The sequence below is a fragment of the Squalius cephalus genome (assembly GCF_949319135.1).
Source record: "Squalius cephalus genome assembly, chromosome: 24".
Lineage (NCBI taxonomy): Eukaryota > Metazoa > Chordata > Actinopteri > Cypriniformes > Leuciscidae > Squalius > Squalius cephalus.
In genome coordinates, this window is record NC_137145.1 from 13,111,722 (window position 1) to 13,128,858 (window position 17,137).

Sequence of the window (17,137 nt, forward strand, 5' to 3'; positions counted from 1 at the left end):
GTATTTAATAAATTGATTTTAAAAGAATGGCAAATTATTTTCCATTGTCTCAAATGCTATCCTAGAGTGTAAACGCAATAATATATGTTGAAATCCTTACAGTTCTGCTCGCCCTGATATCTTGCCAAGGTGAATGAGATTGTGCCACACTGATAAACAGCACTATAGCCTGCTATATAGAGACATTCAATTGTGAAAAATGAAAGAATGACATTTGCTGGAAGCGCATAAATAGAGATACTTATCGCAAGTACTGAATTGCCCCGCTATAGACCAACAGCTCCATTTTACCCACAATCCCTTCCATCTGAAGAAATTCTAAGACGTGAGGCAAACTTCGTCAGAGTTCTATCCGAAGGGGCTCAGAGCTTCATCCGATTCGTGTCTCTGTAATATCCGAGGAGGATTTAGGATTTGAACCGTTTGGGATGGTATTGCATAGTTTTGAAAATTCTTCTCATTTGGATTTCTTGTTTTGCACAGATTGACAAGCGACTTTTCTGATGATGTATTGCAGCTGGAGCTGGCCTGCAGCCCGAACATCTTGAGCTTTGATTAATCAGGTAAGAATGGACAATGAAATCATTCAAGTTTCCCCTTTTGCTGCAAGGATGGACCGTAGAGACATTTCTAAGACAATTAATCATGCAGATTAAAGGCATTTTAAAAATGATGATGCTAATTTGATGATATATTAGTCAGCTATAAATTTGGAAGGGTTGGAACAGGCATTCATTACTAGAAGTATGCAGATAATGGAAGCATGAGTGTTTATTCACGGAAGACCCCGTTTTTGTGATATAGATTCTCATATACATTAGCCAACAATTGACGTAAGGCCAAGAGTAGCAGTCGGAAAGGGGGGGGGGAGGGGGGGGGGGGGGTTCACGGCCAGACAGGTGGGATGCCATCATGGGAGGCGGCTGGGGAAGTGCTGACTGAGCCGGGCCAAACAAAGCATCTAAAGCGTCCAGACAATCCTGGTCCCGACCCAGACCGTCCTGGCACACAGAAAGGCCAGCTCAGTCAGCGACGAGCCCAGTCCAGGAGCCGATGAAAAGATAATTCCCCCCCTCCCAGACCACATGCGGCGTGGGGCCACTTGTGAGCGCTGACAGAGCAAGATCAAGCAGAAAGGATATGAGTGGGAAACTTCAAAACCTGCTCATGTTTCTGGGCCTGTGAAAGGATTTGTATAACACATTCACTTTTGATGGACTTTCCCATGTTCCCCCAGACAGCGCTTTTGCTGTTGACGTGTTCAAATAATGAATCTCTTATGTTTAATTTTTTTCCTCAGAGCAAGGCCGCGTTTCTAGTTGTTTTGCCGGGATGCTGGGTAATCCAGTCAGTCTCGCGCCACAGCCGAGAACAGATGGAGTACCGCTGATTCTACAGCTGCCAGGGAAACGGGTGAGTCTTCCGAAACGGAGCGAGGGATGCTAAAGCAGACGGAGGGCAAAAGTGGACCAAGGTCAGGGTGAAACACGCAGAACTCTGTGTAAAAGCATCATACTAACAAATACCTACAGGAAGTGAATCTGTTTGAATAGATTTGCAGCTTTTTGAATATATAAATTGAGGTGAGTTGATTTGTTCCCAGAGTTTGTGCAATAGCACTTCAGAGCAATTTACGTTCATTATTGGTTTCAAATTGAACAGAAGCACCAACAAAAGCATCAGATTTCTCATTTTCTATCCGTTTTCTTCAAATTTAATAGCATAATTACAGAACAATGCAGTCAAATTACCTTTTGAAGAGAGTCTAATCATGCATTTCTTCTCTGATTTCAGAAAAAGAAGCATCTTCTGATGAATCCAAAGAATTTGCTCATACATTGTCTTTCTCAGGCGCTGAAATGGAACGTTTGTGTGTGATTCTTTTGCTTGTAAGTAAAACTTTTATAGTCAATGCGCAATTCAATGGGTTCAACTGCGATGCCAACTTTCACAGCCGCTTCCCCGGTGAGTGAGCTCTTTCTTTTTTTGAGCAAGCATTTAATCAGTGACAAGTAATTAATTATATCTCATTCTCTCTCAACAGCTGAGCGGGACATCAGCGTGTATTGTGGAGTGCAAACCATCACGCTGAAGATTAATTTTTGCCCGGTGCTTTTCTCTGGCTACACCGACACTGACCTGGCACTGAACGGGCGTCACGGTGATGCCCACTGCCGAGGGTTCATCAACAACAACACCTTCCCAACGGTTGTGCTCTTCAGCATCAGTCTCAGCACGTTGGAGGCTTGCGGAAACGCACTGGTGGTAAGAAACCACCTGTTTTCACAATTTTCAACGGCCTACAATCTTTTGCTCACATTAGCATATCCCGTAAAGGACCCAGAACTTTGCTTTCAGGTTCAGTCATTAGTAGGAAAACACATTTGTTACAGTAAATGCTAAAAAACAGCTTGTGTTTGGAGAGACAGTATTCTCTCTATGACAGTTTGGCCATTATAAATGAAGAACATCTGTGGTGAGGTGGATTTATCTTTGGTTTGGTGACGGCAGAGATCCGGCATTGATAAAAAGGTTGAGGATTATGGAGGTGAAGGTACATTAGTTTCAGGAAGAGCAATCACAGTTTAGTGCCACTGTGTCTGTAGGTCTCAACAGCTCAGGGGCCCAACGCATATGGGAATCTTTCCCTGGTTCAGATTGGGAATATAGCTGGATACATTGACACTCCGGATCCCCCAACGGTCATCAGCTACCTACCAGGACTGCTTTACAAGTTCAGTTGTAGTTACCCACTGGAATACCTGGTCAACAACACACAGCTTGCTTCGTAAGTTGGCTTCATCACTGTATAATGGCGTTATATAATTCAGTACTGCATTTCAAAACCAATGCATTATTGTGTCCTTTAAAAAAAAAAAAAAAATCCAAGCTAAATTATTCACAATACTTTGAGGAAAGATAAAAAGGTAACAAATTGCATGTTGTCAAATATTTATCACTTATTGTTCAGATTTAATGGGCTGAATTGTGAGGCATAATTAAATTAGTATGCACAACGAATATGTTGTAAAACCTAATGTACGGTTGATTACAAGGACATCAGACAGTAAATCAGGAAAAACTATTACACTAGTTTTCCTTTCAGACTTAATTGGCCTGCAAAATATATTTATTATGTTTTAATAGCTTCTTTTGTTCGAAGGTCAGCTGCAGCGATATCAGTGAAGGACAGCAATGGCACTTTTGTGAGCACGCTGAATTTACTTCTATACAATGTGAGTACATGTAGAACATCAGTATCATTTTTAATTAAGCGATATATAGATATCAGTCTATGTCTTTTGCACTGTGCTCAATACATAAACTAAATATTGTTATTCTGTTTTTGATAATTATTGAAATAATTATTGAAATAATGGAATGTGTCCAGTTCAGACCAGTCCATGTCTGATATGGCTCAATTTAGTGTTTTGTGATATTTGGCTCATTTCTATAGTAGAGACTACCAAAGTTTTTTCTTAAACAGTTATTATTAGTTATTATTTATTGTAATATATATATATATATATATGTATGTGATAAATACTGTAATGCATGTGTGTGGTGTATGTTTTGTTGTTTTTTATGTTTTTTTTATTGCTGTATTTTGCTTATTTCTATATTTCTGGAGCAAATAATTTAGTCATTTTTCAGCAAACATATGTGGGATCCTAACCTGTGGTGTTCAATGTTTAAGGACTCCACATACATCCAGAATCTTGCCATCCCAATGTCTGGACTTACTTTGAAGACACGAGTGTTCGCCGCCGTAAAAGCAACCAACCTAGACAGGAGGTAAACTACAGTTACACAAATGTATCTTAGAAGAGTATCTTGCAAGGAGGCCCAACATACTAAAACATACTGTAGATATGATACTGGATACTGAACGATCTGATGGAGGTCAAATGTAAATTGAGACAGACACATGGTCTTTGGACTTTCACTGCATTGTTAGAGCACTTCCCTAAATGACCTCCTCTCTTATATCTGATAGATCCAGAACTAGTTTAGCCAATTAAAGGAAGAATGCTGAGTGACTCAATGCCGGCCTTGTTTAGGGCCAGGGAAGGGCGCCACTAAAATGAATGGGAAAGATTATTATGGGTCCCGAGTAGAGATAAGACAAATGACTTCTATATGAAACAACAGTGGTTTGGTCATATAGGGCGGTTTCCTATTCAAGCATCCATGTTTTAGTGACTGATTCACGTATGTCACTCTCCACAGGTGGAACGTTCTGATGGACTACTGTTACACGACTCCCTCTGGGAATCCTAATGATGAACTCCGATATGACCTTTTCTTTGGGTAATTCCATGTTTTCTTTAGATATGTGGATGTGCTTGCACATATGTGGGTGTATACAAGCAGAACTGAAGCTGAATGCTAAGTGTATCTTGTCTCTGGTCCAGCAGATGCGATAAGGACCCGCAGACAACAGTGTTTGAGAACGGGAAGAGCCAGATGGGCCGCTTCTCCTTTGAGGTGTTCCGCTTTGTCAAGCACAAGAACCAGAAAATGTCCACTGTGTTTCTGCACTGCGTAACCAAACTGTGTCGCTCTGATGACTGCCCCCTGCTCTTGCCTGTAAGTACGGCTGCTTTTTAGGTGAAACGTGTGTCAACATGTCTGGGTCATACTTCACATTAAAACCTGAAGAAATAAATAAGATATTGAATTTTGCTCAAAGGAAATGACTTTCAAGATTTTTTGCATTGTGACAATATTTTCATTATTTTTTTAATTAATTAATAAAAAAAAATTTAAAGGTTTTTTTTAAAAAGGAGTTTCTTATGCTCATCAAGGCTGCATTTATTTGATCAAAAATACAGTAAAACAGCATTATTGTGAAATATTGTTACAATTTAAAAATCCATTTAATATTTCTTATTTCTATAATCTTTTTTTAAATGTAATTTATTCCTGTAATGGCAAAGCTGAATTTTCAGCAGCCATTACTCCAGTCTTAAATGTGTCACAAGATCCTTCAGAAGTAAATATAGAAAACACAAACAATGAATGTTTTTTTTAATGTGAAAATAAATTAAAACTGCAAATAATATATGCGTCATGCAGTTTTGGTTTTACTGGCTTTAATTTATGGGAATTACAAAAACAGCTCAGTTCAAGTAATTAGAATTTGTAAGGAAAACATTCTAAGTTATAAAAAAAAATCTTAATTGGTTATGATGGGCTTAATTTCCTTTAGAAATTTCTTTCTTTTCTTAAAGTTAAATTAAATAAAGATTCTAAAGAAACTTCAAGTTGGAACTGTGTTCATTTATTACTCACAAATATTGGCATCCTAACAGATCTGCGGTAAGAGGAAGAAAAGGGACACGTCGGAAAGAACCGGTGTGGCCTCTGACAACGCAGTCATGACCGCTGGACCCATCATCACCAGAAGTGGTACGATATGAACTATAATGTAGTATTTTTGTAGCTCAACTAGTAGCTCACAGGTATGATTCCCAGATAAACTGCTAAAAAGTAAACTTTGAGGACACTGTAAGTTATTGTATCTCAACTCTCAAAGTGAGCCTGCTATGTATATGAGACATGATTTAGCACTTTAAATTAGTTTTTGGGCAATAAATGTGCCATCTCACTAAAAGAATTCTCCTCTGTCCACAGATGAAACTCCCACCAATAATTCCCAACTAGGTAAGGCTTCCTTTTTCCTCCACTTTAGCTCTTTTAAAAGGAGACTAAATCCGTCTATCTCAGAGCTGTAGCATTTCTGATGGAGGATAAAAGCATGCTTACTCCCTCCTGAAAATATAGAGGAATGTTTTTCTCCTCAAAGGATGTCACGGCTTAAAACCATGACCAAAATAACGATGAGTTGGAGGGTTTCCAACAGTGAGAAGATAATAGAGGGTAGAAGCAGGTGGTGTTATCAAGAAATGAACAAGTGGATTGAAAGAAAGAGTGCGCGATAAGTATTTGAACGGTGGGTTACATATTGTATGAAGTCTTCCTAACACTGTATGTGTGTATGTGTGTGTGTTTCAGCACAGTTAAACGGACCTCCATTCAAAATGAATTCAGTGACGAGTGCCTTGATTTCTGCCACCGCAATCCTTGGCGTTATGAGCATGTGTTTCTTCATCCTGTCTCTGTCACTGCTGAGGGGGAAACAGACGCCACCAACACCTCTGTCAGGAACACACAACCCAGCGTTCAGCTAAACGCACACACGGCTGTTCAGTCAGCTAAACAATACAACAATACCTGTGTGCGGAGCCTTTCGGTTACACACAATCATGCCGTACAGGGAAATAATATCATAACACCACTCTACACAACCTTTAGCTACACACAGTTTCCCCCATTTTTGGTTACAAAGCATTAATACAGCTATTCTCATTCCCGTATATTTACATAACACACAATCCTAAACAATTAGGGGCTGAATTTGAAATGATTCTCACACACAAATAAACAGGAAGAACGCACTTAAAAGGTGCACTCAGTAATTTTTTTCCTCATTACAGAAAAAAGTCATTTTGGCAAAATCATGTATACACATGAGATTTCAGTTATATATGTAGCTCAAACTAATTTAGGGGTTGCCATGTTGAGATCACATGACCAGCTGAATAGGCTACTACTGACTTTCTCTCGGTAACGCCTCTGTTATTGGACAATTTTGCTAATGGAATAAGTTAATGATGGCTGATAATGGCATTGGTAACTACAATGGGATTAGTAACTGAAAACATTTGATTTTGTGTAAATCTGCATCCACAACACTAGGTGTCAGTATAAATCTAAAAAGATTTGCTCAACATAAGCAACAACCACCAAGCGCAATTTTAGGTCCAATGAATAATTTTGTCATTGTTTTGACCACAATTTATCATCCAACGCAACTACTTTCTCTCATCATTGATGCAAGTGGCACTATAGTTAAAACTGTCCGCTTTTACGATCAGATTTTTCTTTTCAGGCTGACTACTGTCATAGCGGAGCGGCAGTTTAAAGGGATAGTTCACCCATAAATGAAAATTCTGTCGTCATTTACTCACCCTCAAATTGTTCCAAACCTGCATCAATTTCTTTCTTCTGCTGAACACAAACGAAGATATTTTGAAGAAAACTGTAACCAAACCAGACATTTTGTTGGTAACCAAACCAATAGAAATCAGTGGGGTCTATAAACTGTTTGGTTACCCATATTCTTCCAAATATATTTTGTGTTCAGTAGAAGAAAGAAATTCATAAAGGTTTAGAACAACTTGAGGGTGAATAAATTATTTTTGGGTGAACTATCTCTTTAACCACAATCTTGGTAAGCAAGCTAGTCAGTGTTTATAACAAATTAACTGAGCACATTCACTTTAATGTCCAAGTGCTCATGGTCTGCATTCATGTACTCATGTAAAATATATAAAAAAATCGAGACAGAATCTTAATTTTTGGGTGAACTATTCCATTTTTTTTTACACACTTTATTTAATTACACTTGTAAATGAACTTATCAACAGAGCAGCGAACTGTTTTATACAAGTATTTAATTTGAAATGTCAATTGATCCGGATCTTGGTGCAGTGTAACTTAAAGTTAATACCTCAGCCCCTCGCTTCATTATTGCAGGGTTTAAGATCAGTTACATGAAGAACATAAGCTGAGGTATCTAATAGACCTGCCGAACACATATTTATAGTTCAGTGAGAATATTAGAGGCTGTAGGATGGAATGTGAGGAGTCCATTCATCACGACGGCACAAAGGATCATGAGACACCAGTGATTCCAAGTGCAAGACTCTTTGCAATAATTAGTTTGAGAGAGAGACCATAGGGAACGAATTTAATTAAGTTGAACAGCAACCTAGATCACTATGCTATGTGATTGAGGTGGATGCGAAGTTTTTTAGCTTTAATTAATTGTATTTGTTTTTACTCGTTAGTATGCATATGTCTCTGTGATACCCACTGAACAGTAATGAGTCTTAGCAGTTAGTTTCACATACTCTAATTTTCAGTGTTAGTTATAATTTTTTTTTATTAAAGATATTTGAATGGAATTTATGTCCAAGATAATTTAATTAAATGTAACAACCCATGTTATTATCCCCCCAAACACACATTTGTATTACTTTGTAGGTCTTTCTTTCTAGTTTTTTAACAATAAAGTAAATTCAGAATTGCTTCTGAATATTTAGTTTGGCGATTTTGCAGTAATAATTACAAAACAGACAGGGATCACAATCCATTACTCAGTTCTATTGTATTCAGTGTTGTCATGTTGAAGAAAGCAAGCTTTTAAAGGTCTTCACAATGATCGTAATCATCATGATGCCAGCTAAACAAAGAGCCTGTATTCATATCAGACTTTTGAAGACTTCCAGTTTTATTATCTTTGACATCAGTGGAAAATATTAATGGGATTTTGGCATAATGAATGAATGGCCCAATTTAATGTGAAGAAATCAAAGGTACAGAAGGGCAGGAATGAGACATCATGTCCTATCTGGATATGAAAAACAAAATCCATTAGAGGATCCAATTTCTCCCTGTCCTGAGCTGGTAGAAGTGTAAAGGCAAAGCTGTCGAGAAACTGTCAGCAAACAATATATATTTTTCGACATATTTTACCAATACCATGGTGATCATTCAGGTACCATAATTTATATAAAAGTATAATGATATTTCCGTATGAAACCATCACTGTACCATATTACCGCCAGTGTGCTTTATGTAAGCCTATTATTGTATTTGTGTCAATGCTGGTTTCCATAGTGATATACAAGGATAAATAAAAAATCCACTTTTGTTCCTGACATGAATATCCTCATCTGCCATAAAGAAGTGTTGAGTGTCAGCATAGAATATAAGGATTAGCTCTTTTGATTTAAGGGACCTAAGAGCACAAACCCCAAATAATAGCTTTTAACACAAGGAAGTGTCATTCTGAATTCCAATGACAGAAAAATGGTATATATATATAGTGTTTAAATTATATTAAATAAATATGAATTTATCACATTTTTGATAAATGTTATTATTAAATATAAAATTGTGTATGTATAAAAATTATATTTTATATATAAACTTCAGTCTTCAGTGTCACATGATCATTTGGAAATCATTCTAATATGCTTATTTGGTGCTCAAGAAACATTTTGTATTATCAATGTTGAAAACAGTTGTTCTGTGGAAACCGTGATACATTTTTTTCCAGATCTCTTTGATAAAAACAAAATTCAAAACAACAGCCTTTATTTGTAATAGAAATCTTTTGTAACATTGTCTTTACTGTCACTTTTGATCAATTTAATGCATTCTTGCTGAATAAAAGCATTAATAAAAAAAAGTCTTACTCGCTCCAAACTTTTGTAGCAGTAGTGTATTGTATTTATTGCAAAAATAAATGATAGGCCTATTGTGTTATATTTTATAGGAGGCTACAAATTTAAGTTTTGCCAATTAAAAGTTTCCAATATTCCAAAACACAGGCCCTGTAGCCTTACAGCATGAGAATTATGATCGTATTGCCATTCAACCTGATTTGACCCTAGCAGTGAGAGTTATCTTTGTGTAGCATCATATTTATAAGTGGATGCCAATAAGAAATCTGTTTTGAAGAAGATCTCACACTTCTGGCATCTGACACGAGTAGGGGTCATGCTTAAGCTTTATTAAACCCAGCTTTGATTCTCCACAGATTTATCTGGATCTATGGCTTATTGCACAGAGAAAGAAAAGAAAGGTGCTGAAACAAAGTGCTAGTTTGCAGCTTAAAGGAGAGCCCTCTCATTACAGAATAATCCACTGACCTTCTCACACCACTTAACAGTGTTTTCACGTCTACTCGGACAAGTGTATAAAGAATGAGCCATAGGTTATGTGATTCTTTCTCTCATGTCAGACTTGAAGTAAAGCAGGATACTGTTGGTGGAATAAGAATAGTTGGTGTATAAGTGTTAAGTGACTAATAAGCATTAATTGGGAACGTGGTATTTTGTCAAGCTTGATGGCATTATTTGTATTTTGTCAAGCATTGGCTCAACCAAACAAAGTGAGTCAGGACTAAATTGAGATATTACTGTGAAGGGATGACAGTCAAAACAAAGCCCCGGAGTGCACTGAGATGTGCTTAATGAATGTTTTCCTCACCCTCGCAATTATGTTGTCTGATTTCTGATCTATTTAATTGTTTATCCAATAATGCCCAGTTGGCTTAATTTATGAAACATGGGCAGAATGAATTTGTGTAAACAGTTTTCCAAATCATTATTATATAAGTTGTTGCAACAGTTTTGTCAACGTATACCTGTATTAAAAAAAAGCAGAAATATGCATATTGTAAGTATAGACAGACAGATAGACAGATAGACAGATAGATAGATAGATAGATAGATAGATAGATAGATAGATAGATAGATAGATAGATAGATAGATAGATAGATAGATATGTTCTGTAAGTATAGACGGATGGATGGATGGATGGATGGATGGATGGATGGATGGATGGATGGATGGATGGATGGATAGATAGATATGTTCTGTAAGTATAGACAGACAGACAGATAGATAGATAGATAGATAGATAGATAGATAGATAGATAGATAGATAGATAGATAGATAGATAGATAGATAGATGCAATGTTATATTATCAAATAATATTCAAATTAAAATGATTAATAATTAAATTTGATTATTTTGTTATTATTAATTTATTGATTACTAACTTAATAAATAATAGAAACAAAAATTGTAATATATCTTTTATTGTGATGAGCTCTGATTTGAGCTTTTCTGTGGTGTCAGGTTATGTTAATATAATATTCAATATATTTCAATTGGTAAGAGTACAGTTTCTTTTACATTTTGCAGAAATCAGGTAACAATGCACAGTCATATCAGGGAAACCCTTGTCCGAAAACAATGTTACCATGGAAACAAATAACCCACGAATAACAGAAGTAAACAAACAACAAATAACTCAGCTGTCTATCCATATTTTTTCTTCTTCATTAAAACAGTCACTCTTAGACTTACATTGCTAAATCATGCATGTTTGCATTATAATCCTTATTTATTGTGTTTCTAGGATTACCTTTGGATCAATATAAAGATACCTGACATTTCGTACAGTGTTAAAAGAGCCATCGCCGTATTGTCTCCACTCCCTGGGGCACGACACTTACTCCATGAGGTCTTAACATGTCAAGGAAGGGTATCCATGTTTAAGTAAAGTAGACATAGAAACCAGGCCATTGTCAACTGCATGTCTTTGAAGGCCCACCATGTGTAGAGTTTCAGCAAGTGCCCTCAGGCAGTCGACTATGGGACTTTATTCACAAAAGGGCTGGTCCTGAACAGTGGACACACCAAACTTCTCTGACCTTATTTCATTCAATCCGATCCCACAAAGGCTCTATAAAAAGACTCTTAATTCGCAAGAAGATCTCACAGGCAGAGGATACCAAAGCCAACCGCAAGCATGATACAAGGTGCGTACGTGTCCTAGGACGTGTAACTGTGGGATATGCGCTGACCTCCTGGATGTACCAATGGTGACTAACTGATTTTGAATATGGTGTTATTTTCTTCCATGAACAGGTTCACATTCAGGAAACAACAGGAAATATATTCTCCTCAACATTTTCCTCGTCCTCCTAGCTACAAAATTCGACAAAAGCTTTCAGTTAACACAGAGCGATTGTGGATCAGATTACAGACATCCAGGTATAGTTTTGATTTCTAATTTTGATGAATCACACGGAAGGTTGAAATTCTGATGAACAAAAATTGTTTATTCGACTTTAAAAAAAAAAAAAAGGTGTGTGTGCAAGACTTTATGTCAGTTTTTGTACAACTAATCCGGTCGTTCTTGTCACGATAGAGTACACAGACATCTCGGTGGAATGTGGAACGGAATACATCAGTCTGGCCATCAGATTCTGTCCTGTTCTATATACTGGCTACAACGAATCAGAGTTGATCCTCAACAATGTCATAAATAACCCAGATTGCAAGGGGACCGTCGACACTACCGTCTCACCTCCAGTGGCCCGATTTAGGTTCCCGCTTAACTCAACCAATGCCTGTGGCAGCAGTTTTATCGTGAGTAATACACTGAAGAAAAAAAATTGATTTAGAGACAATTTTCCCTCAGAAATTGCTAGTAAATTGAACAAAATATAAAAAAGGCAGATAGACAGACAGACAGACAGATAGATAGATAGATAGATAGATAGATAGATAGATAGATAGATAGATAGATAGATAGATAGATAGATAGATAGATAGATAGATAGATAGATAGATAGATAGATAGATAGATAGATGGATGGATAGATAGACGAACGGATGGATGGATGGATGGATGGATGGATGGATGGATGGATGGATGGATGGATGGATGGATAAGTGAGTGGGTGTGTAGGTGGATGGTTTGTTGACTGGTTGATTAGAGATAGATAGATAGATAGATAGTGAACTAAACATGAAACATGAATTGAACATGCAATTTTGTGAAATACTCGAATTTTCAGATACTGCAAAAATGCCACAAATTCATAAATAATATTTAAAACATATTATGTTTCATATCTTATTACACAAAGTCTAAACTAAAGGGTCAATCTGTTTTTCTCCACAGACGTATCAGAGTCCTGGGACAGGCGTATTCTCAGATTTCTCCAACATTGAGACAGTCAACATCAGTGGAGTTGTACGTTCGAGTGACATCACAACAGGCACCGTGACGTACAATGCCGAGCTGAAGTACTACTACTCGTGCTCCTATCCTCTGGAGTACCTGATCAACAACACTCAAGTGGATGTGTAAGCACTCATTTTCTCTCACGCCATAGCAAACCAAGTGCAAGATCTGTTTACCTGGGATAAAAGAACAATACTCATTGGGGAATATGCGTCTTGGTGTAATATCACAGTAACAACACATTAAATCCAATCCATCCATGTTGTTGTCCTCAAGGGACAGGGAGACAATATAAAATTCACAGTAGAGAAACACTATGACACATAGTGTCTATACACGTCTAGTCTGTGAGTTGTCAACGTTGAGTAATTGTAAGCTGATTCAAGTAAACTTTAACCTTGTTCTTTCTTCTCAAAGGTCATCCTCCTCGATTGCAGTAAAAGACAACAATGGCAGTTTCATCAGCACTCTGAATCTTAGACTCTTCAGTGTATGTCAGTCCTTAAACTGGACCTTCATGCATCTATAGATTAGATCAGCTAACAAAAGCTAATATCAAATATTTATTTATCTGAATTTATTTTGTTTCATTTCTCAGGACATAAACTACACCCAGCCTCTCCAAATGCCTCCCATTGGGATTGAGCTGAGGACAAATGTGTTTGTGCAAGTGGAGGCCAACAACTTGACCTCCCAGTAAGACATGTTTCTTTTGAGTACCATCATGGCAGTAAATCGAGCAGTTTTGTGTTGAAGTTTACCATTATTATGTCCTTCACAGGTACTTTTTGCTGCTGGACAGATGCTTTGCCTCCGTTTCCAATGCACCCACCACCGACAACTTCTTCAACCTCTTTGTGCCGTAAGTTTAAATCATAAAACTAGTTTTTTTAATATTATGATCTTTTTAATATATTGTTTTTATTTATTTTTTGAACCCAAACTACAATCATAATGCAGTACCCTTAGCTTATAGATAAGGCCATATGAATTATCTTTTTTTTTTTATTGAAGTGGATGGAAAGGATGGAAATGTTCTGTAAGTATAGACAGACAGAGATAGATAGATAGATAGATAGATAGATAGATAGATAGATAGATAGATAGATAGATAGATAGATAGATAGATAGACAGATAGACAGACAGATAGATAGATAGATAGATAGATAGATAGATAGATAGATAGATAGATAGATAGATAGATAGATAGATAGATAGATAGATAGATAGATAGATAAACAAAAATTGTAATTTATCTTTTATTGTGATGAGCTCTGATTTGAGCTCTTCTATGGTGTCAGGTTATGTTAATATAATATTCAACATATTTCAATTGATATATCAAGAGTACAGTTTCTTCAGAACATTTCGCAGAAATCAGGTAACAATGCCTAAAACAGTCATATCGGGAAACCCTTGTCCAAAGAAAACAATGTTACCAAGGAAACAAATAATCCACGAATAACAGACGAGTACTGCATTATGAATAACATAATGCAGTACCCTTAGCTTATAGATAAGGCAATATGAATTATATATATTTTTTAATTGAAGTGCAATAAAAGTGAAAGTATTGACTGACCCATCAAATAAATCCGATGCAAAATTTAACCCAAACTACAAACATAATGTAGTATCATTCGGTTTTGTTTTATGTTAACCCTTGAAAATGTATTGTGGCAGTACTATGGTACAGTGATGGTGTCAAATACCTTAGTACTTAGATCTATACTATGGTACTGGAGAGGGATGCACAATATATCGGCCACCATATCAGGATCGGCTGATTTATGTTACGATAAGAACATTTGGCCGATATATTAAAGTCGATAAATAATTTATTATATCCTTCAGCTGAGAAACTTAAGATGCGCACTGTTCGCCATGATGGTTTTGAGTAGTATGAAATATGATTAGAATCACTTCAAAAAAAAAAAAAAGGGGGGGGGGGGGGGGTGCAACATGTGCATCGCAAGTCTGTCATATAAGCTACATAAAAATTGTATTGAGAACATTATAATTGTGTGCTTGGGACATGGTTTTTCATGGTAAGACTTTTGTTTTTGTAATCAGGCTCTCAAAAATGATTTCATATCGGTGCATCCCTGGTACTGGACAATTACTATAGTCATATAATATCATGGTGTGTGTACATGTCCAAAACAACATAATACCATTGCACCATGTACAAAAGCCATGTTTGTAATGATAAAATCTGCCTGAAAGTGTTTGGAGGGCCTGAGACAGAATCATTTGTTTGATGATTTGTTTGATTAGATGTGAAATGGATCGGCTCACTAAAATGCTGGTGAACGGGGAGATGCAGCTTGCTCGGTTCTCGTTCCCTGCCTTCCGCTTTACAGAGCAGCAGAACCAGACAGTGTCGACGTACTATCTGCACTGCATCACAAGACTGTGTGAAATATCAACCTGCGCTACATTTAGGGTAAACACATACACACACACAACATAAGCTCCCCATTTACATCATTTCTTAAATTATCCTGTTAGAATTTAAGTTAAGTCTAACCAGAATAGAAACACCTTTTGGCTTGGTCTGGATCATATTGTTTGCATAATGCTGTATCATATGTTAGTGTCACAGTGGTTTTGGCAAGCTTTGCTATTTTTGTGGGGGCATTTGAAGATATTTTTGTCCCCACAAAAATAGCAACACACACATACAGGTCACCTACCCAGACAAATATTGTCCGGGACACTTTTTGGACTAAACAGGATCTATGGCTTTTTCCACAGCAATGTCGCAAACGAAAAAGGAGAGACGTTGCTCCTTCAAATGGAGTCACAGACAGCACTACCATCACATCACCAGCCATCATCATACGTGCAGAGAACGGTACGTTCCTTCCCCTTTTGAAAACAAAATGAATCACTAAGCTAACTCTACTGAGTTTTAAGTTGCCTACATTGTTTTCTGAGAAACTGACTCCATTCTGTTTATTTCATTTCAGTGGTGAAAACAAAAGAGGAAGGTGAGCATTAACTGTATTCTTTGATGAATAGAAATTTCAAAATACCATTGAAATAGAAATCCTTTATAACATTTAGAAATACCCTTAATTGCTGAACAAAAGTAGTGATTTCTTTAAAAAATAAATAAATAGCTTCCTCTAAACTTTTGAACAGTTACACTAAAAATGCTTGGTTGTTTTTACCCAACTTTGGGTCAAATATGGACAAACCCAAACATTGGGTTATAAATGTAATTTAAAAATGTAAACCATGGTTGGGTTTGTCCATATTTGACCCAAAGTTGCGTTGAAACAACCCAGCATTTTTTAGAGTGTTTTTTGCTTGTAGCTTAGTCAATCTGACCTCATATGTCTTTGCATCTCAGCTGTGTCAATCAGCACGGAAAAACCTGTGGACTCCTCTGTGGGTCTCGGCGTAGCTGTGGGCATCCTGGCATTCGCCTGCATAATGGTCGTGGGAATAGGAGCACTTTTCTACAAAAGACACTGGCACAATGCACCTTCAAAAATGCTCCGGTGAGATGAGATGCCCTGCTCCAAGAGAGGATCTCCCACCGCTGGAGGGCTGAGCAGGGCTCAGCGTAGAACTGTTTTTTTCTTGGTGAATAATCATAGCATAATGTGGTTTAGAAGAGCAACAGTGCACTTCATCAGCTCTACACATGAAACTTGTGTTTAAGTGTAGCTTGGATCGAGGGATACAATAAGAAAAGGCTGTAAAAATAGGACACAATGTACTGTGTTAATATGAAAGACTTTTCCGTATTGACTTTTCACAGGTGTTTTACATGTATTTTGAATTATGCATTGGATTGTGCTGTGTTTTAGGATTGAAGGAAATGTATATAGAAACTTAACATCCTGGCAGAAAATTGCCAGTACCTAATCCATTTTTTCTACTATTTTTGTTTGTCTTACAGTGTACATGTTAAAGCACAACCTAAACAGAGCTTAAATCCTTAGCTTATAGATAAGGCAATATGAATTTTCTGTGATTTCGTGTTTTCAAATTGAAGTGCATTAAAAGTGAAAGTAATGACTGACCCATCAAATGAATCCAATCCCAGTGAGCACACGCTGTGGTATCTGTAAAACACAAAAGTATACATTTGAATGTGTGTGGAGTGTTTGGAAGTGAGAGAGCTCTTTAAGACAGTTCCTAATACCTTCCCAAATGTTAAACTGTATGTGTTATTTATTAAAGACTACTCTTTATGCTTAACCCTCATGAAATGTTGACACCCCAGAATCTAAAATAATACTCATGTACAGCCCAAAACATCCCTGCATTTGCAATGATTTACAATTTGTAACTTTTGAATCCACAGTTTTGAACATGTAGCAGAGTATTATAGATTCATTCTGCTTGTACAACTTCATAAATAAAGAAATGGGAATGAAAGCAATTTTTAATGAAAGTGAGCTGGAGGAGAGTGCAGCAATGTGTAGATTTTAGAGATGA

At 36.9% G+C, this 17,137-nt stretch overlaps 2 protein-coding genes across 5 annotated transcripts; both read left to right on the forward strand.

Moving 5' to 3' along the window:
• The first annotated feature begins 1,371 nt into the window (after positions 1–1,371).
• zpld1a (zona pellucida-like domain containing 1a) lies at positions 1,372–8,880 on the forward strand. 4 transcript variants are annotated; one of them, XM_079861613.1, is made up of 11 exons: positions 1,372–1,413; positions 1,795–1,965; positions 2,045–2,265; positions 2,607–2,788; positions 3,164–3,236; positions 3,698–3,795; positions 4,231–4,311; positions 4,419–4,590; positions 5,316–5,412; positions 5,638–5,667; positions 6,024–6,444. In XM_079861613.1, exons 2-11 carry the CDS (start codon positions 1,860–1,862, stop codon positions 6,356–6,358), a joined length of 1,395 nt encoding a protein of 464 aa, XP_079717739.1. In that variant the 5' UTR covers positions 1,372–1,413; positions 1,795–1,859; the 3' UTR covers positions 6,359–6,444. The 4 variants fall into 4 exon arrangements, with proteins under 4 accessions (XP_079717739.1, XP_079717737.1, XP_079717738.1 ...); XM_079861611.1 differs by lacking the exon at positions 1,372–1,413 and having other exon boundaries at positions 1,816–1,965; positions 4,416–4,590; positions 6,019–8,880; XM_079861612.1 differs by lacking the exon at positions 1,372–1,413 and having other exon boundaries at positions 1,816–1,965; positions 6,019–8,880.
• A 2,518-nt stretch (positions 8,881–11,398) lies between these two features.
• On the forward strand, positions 11,399–16,810 carry LOC307152457 (zona pellucida-like domain-containing protein 1). Its single transcript, XM_079861134.1, has 11 exons — positions 11,399–11,467; positions 11,577–11,702; positions 11,860–12,080; positions 12,619–12,803; positions 13,099–13,171; positions 13,280–13,377; positions 13,463–13,543; positions 14,960–15,128; positions 15,440–15,539; positions 15,655–15,675; positions 16,041–16,810. Exons 1-11 carry the CDS (start codon positions 11,458–11,460, stop codon positions 16,193–16,195), a joined length of 1,239 nt encoding a protein of 412 aa, XP_079717260.1. The 5' UTR covers positions 11,399–11,457; the 3' UTR covers positions 16,196–16,810.
• The last annotated feature ends 327 nt before the right edge of the window (positions 16,811–17,137 follow it).

Bases quoted from the DNA above. Each gene is read 5' to 3' on its own strand.
- zpld1a (XM_079861610.1), top strand. From the start codon at position 1,860: ATGGAACGTTTGTGTGTGATTCTTTTGCTTGTAAGTAAAACTTTTATA. The intron at 3,796-4,230 runs GTAAACTACAGT...CACTCTCCACAG, and splicing joins GCAACCAACCTAGACAGGAG to GTGGAACGTTCTGATGGACT. The intron at 4,312-4,415 runs GTAATTCCATGT...TCTCTGGTCCAG, and splicing joins CGATATGACCTTTTCTTTGG to CAGATGCGATAAGGACCCGC.
- LOC307152457 (XM_079861134.1), top strand. The intron at 13,172-13,279 runs GTATGTCAGTCC...TTCATTTCTCAG, and splicing joins TGAATCTTAGACTCTTCAGT to GACATAAACTACACCCAGCC. The intron at 15,676-16,040 runs GTGAGCATTAAC...TTTGCATCTCAG, and splicing joins GGTGAAAACAAAAGAGGAAG to CTGTGTCAATCAGCACGGAA.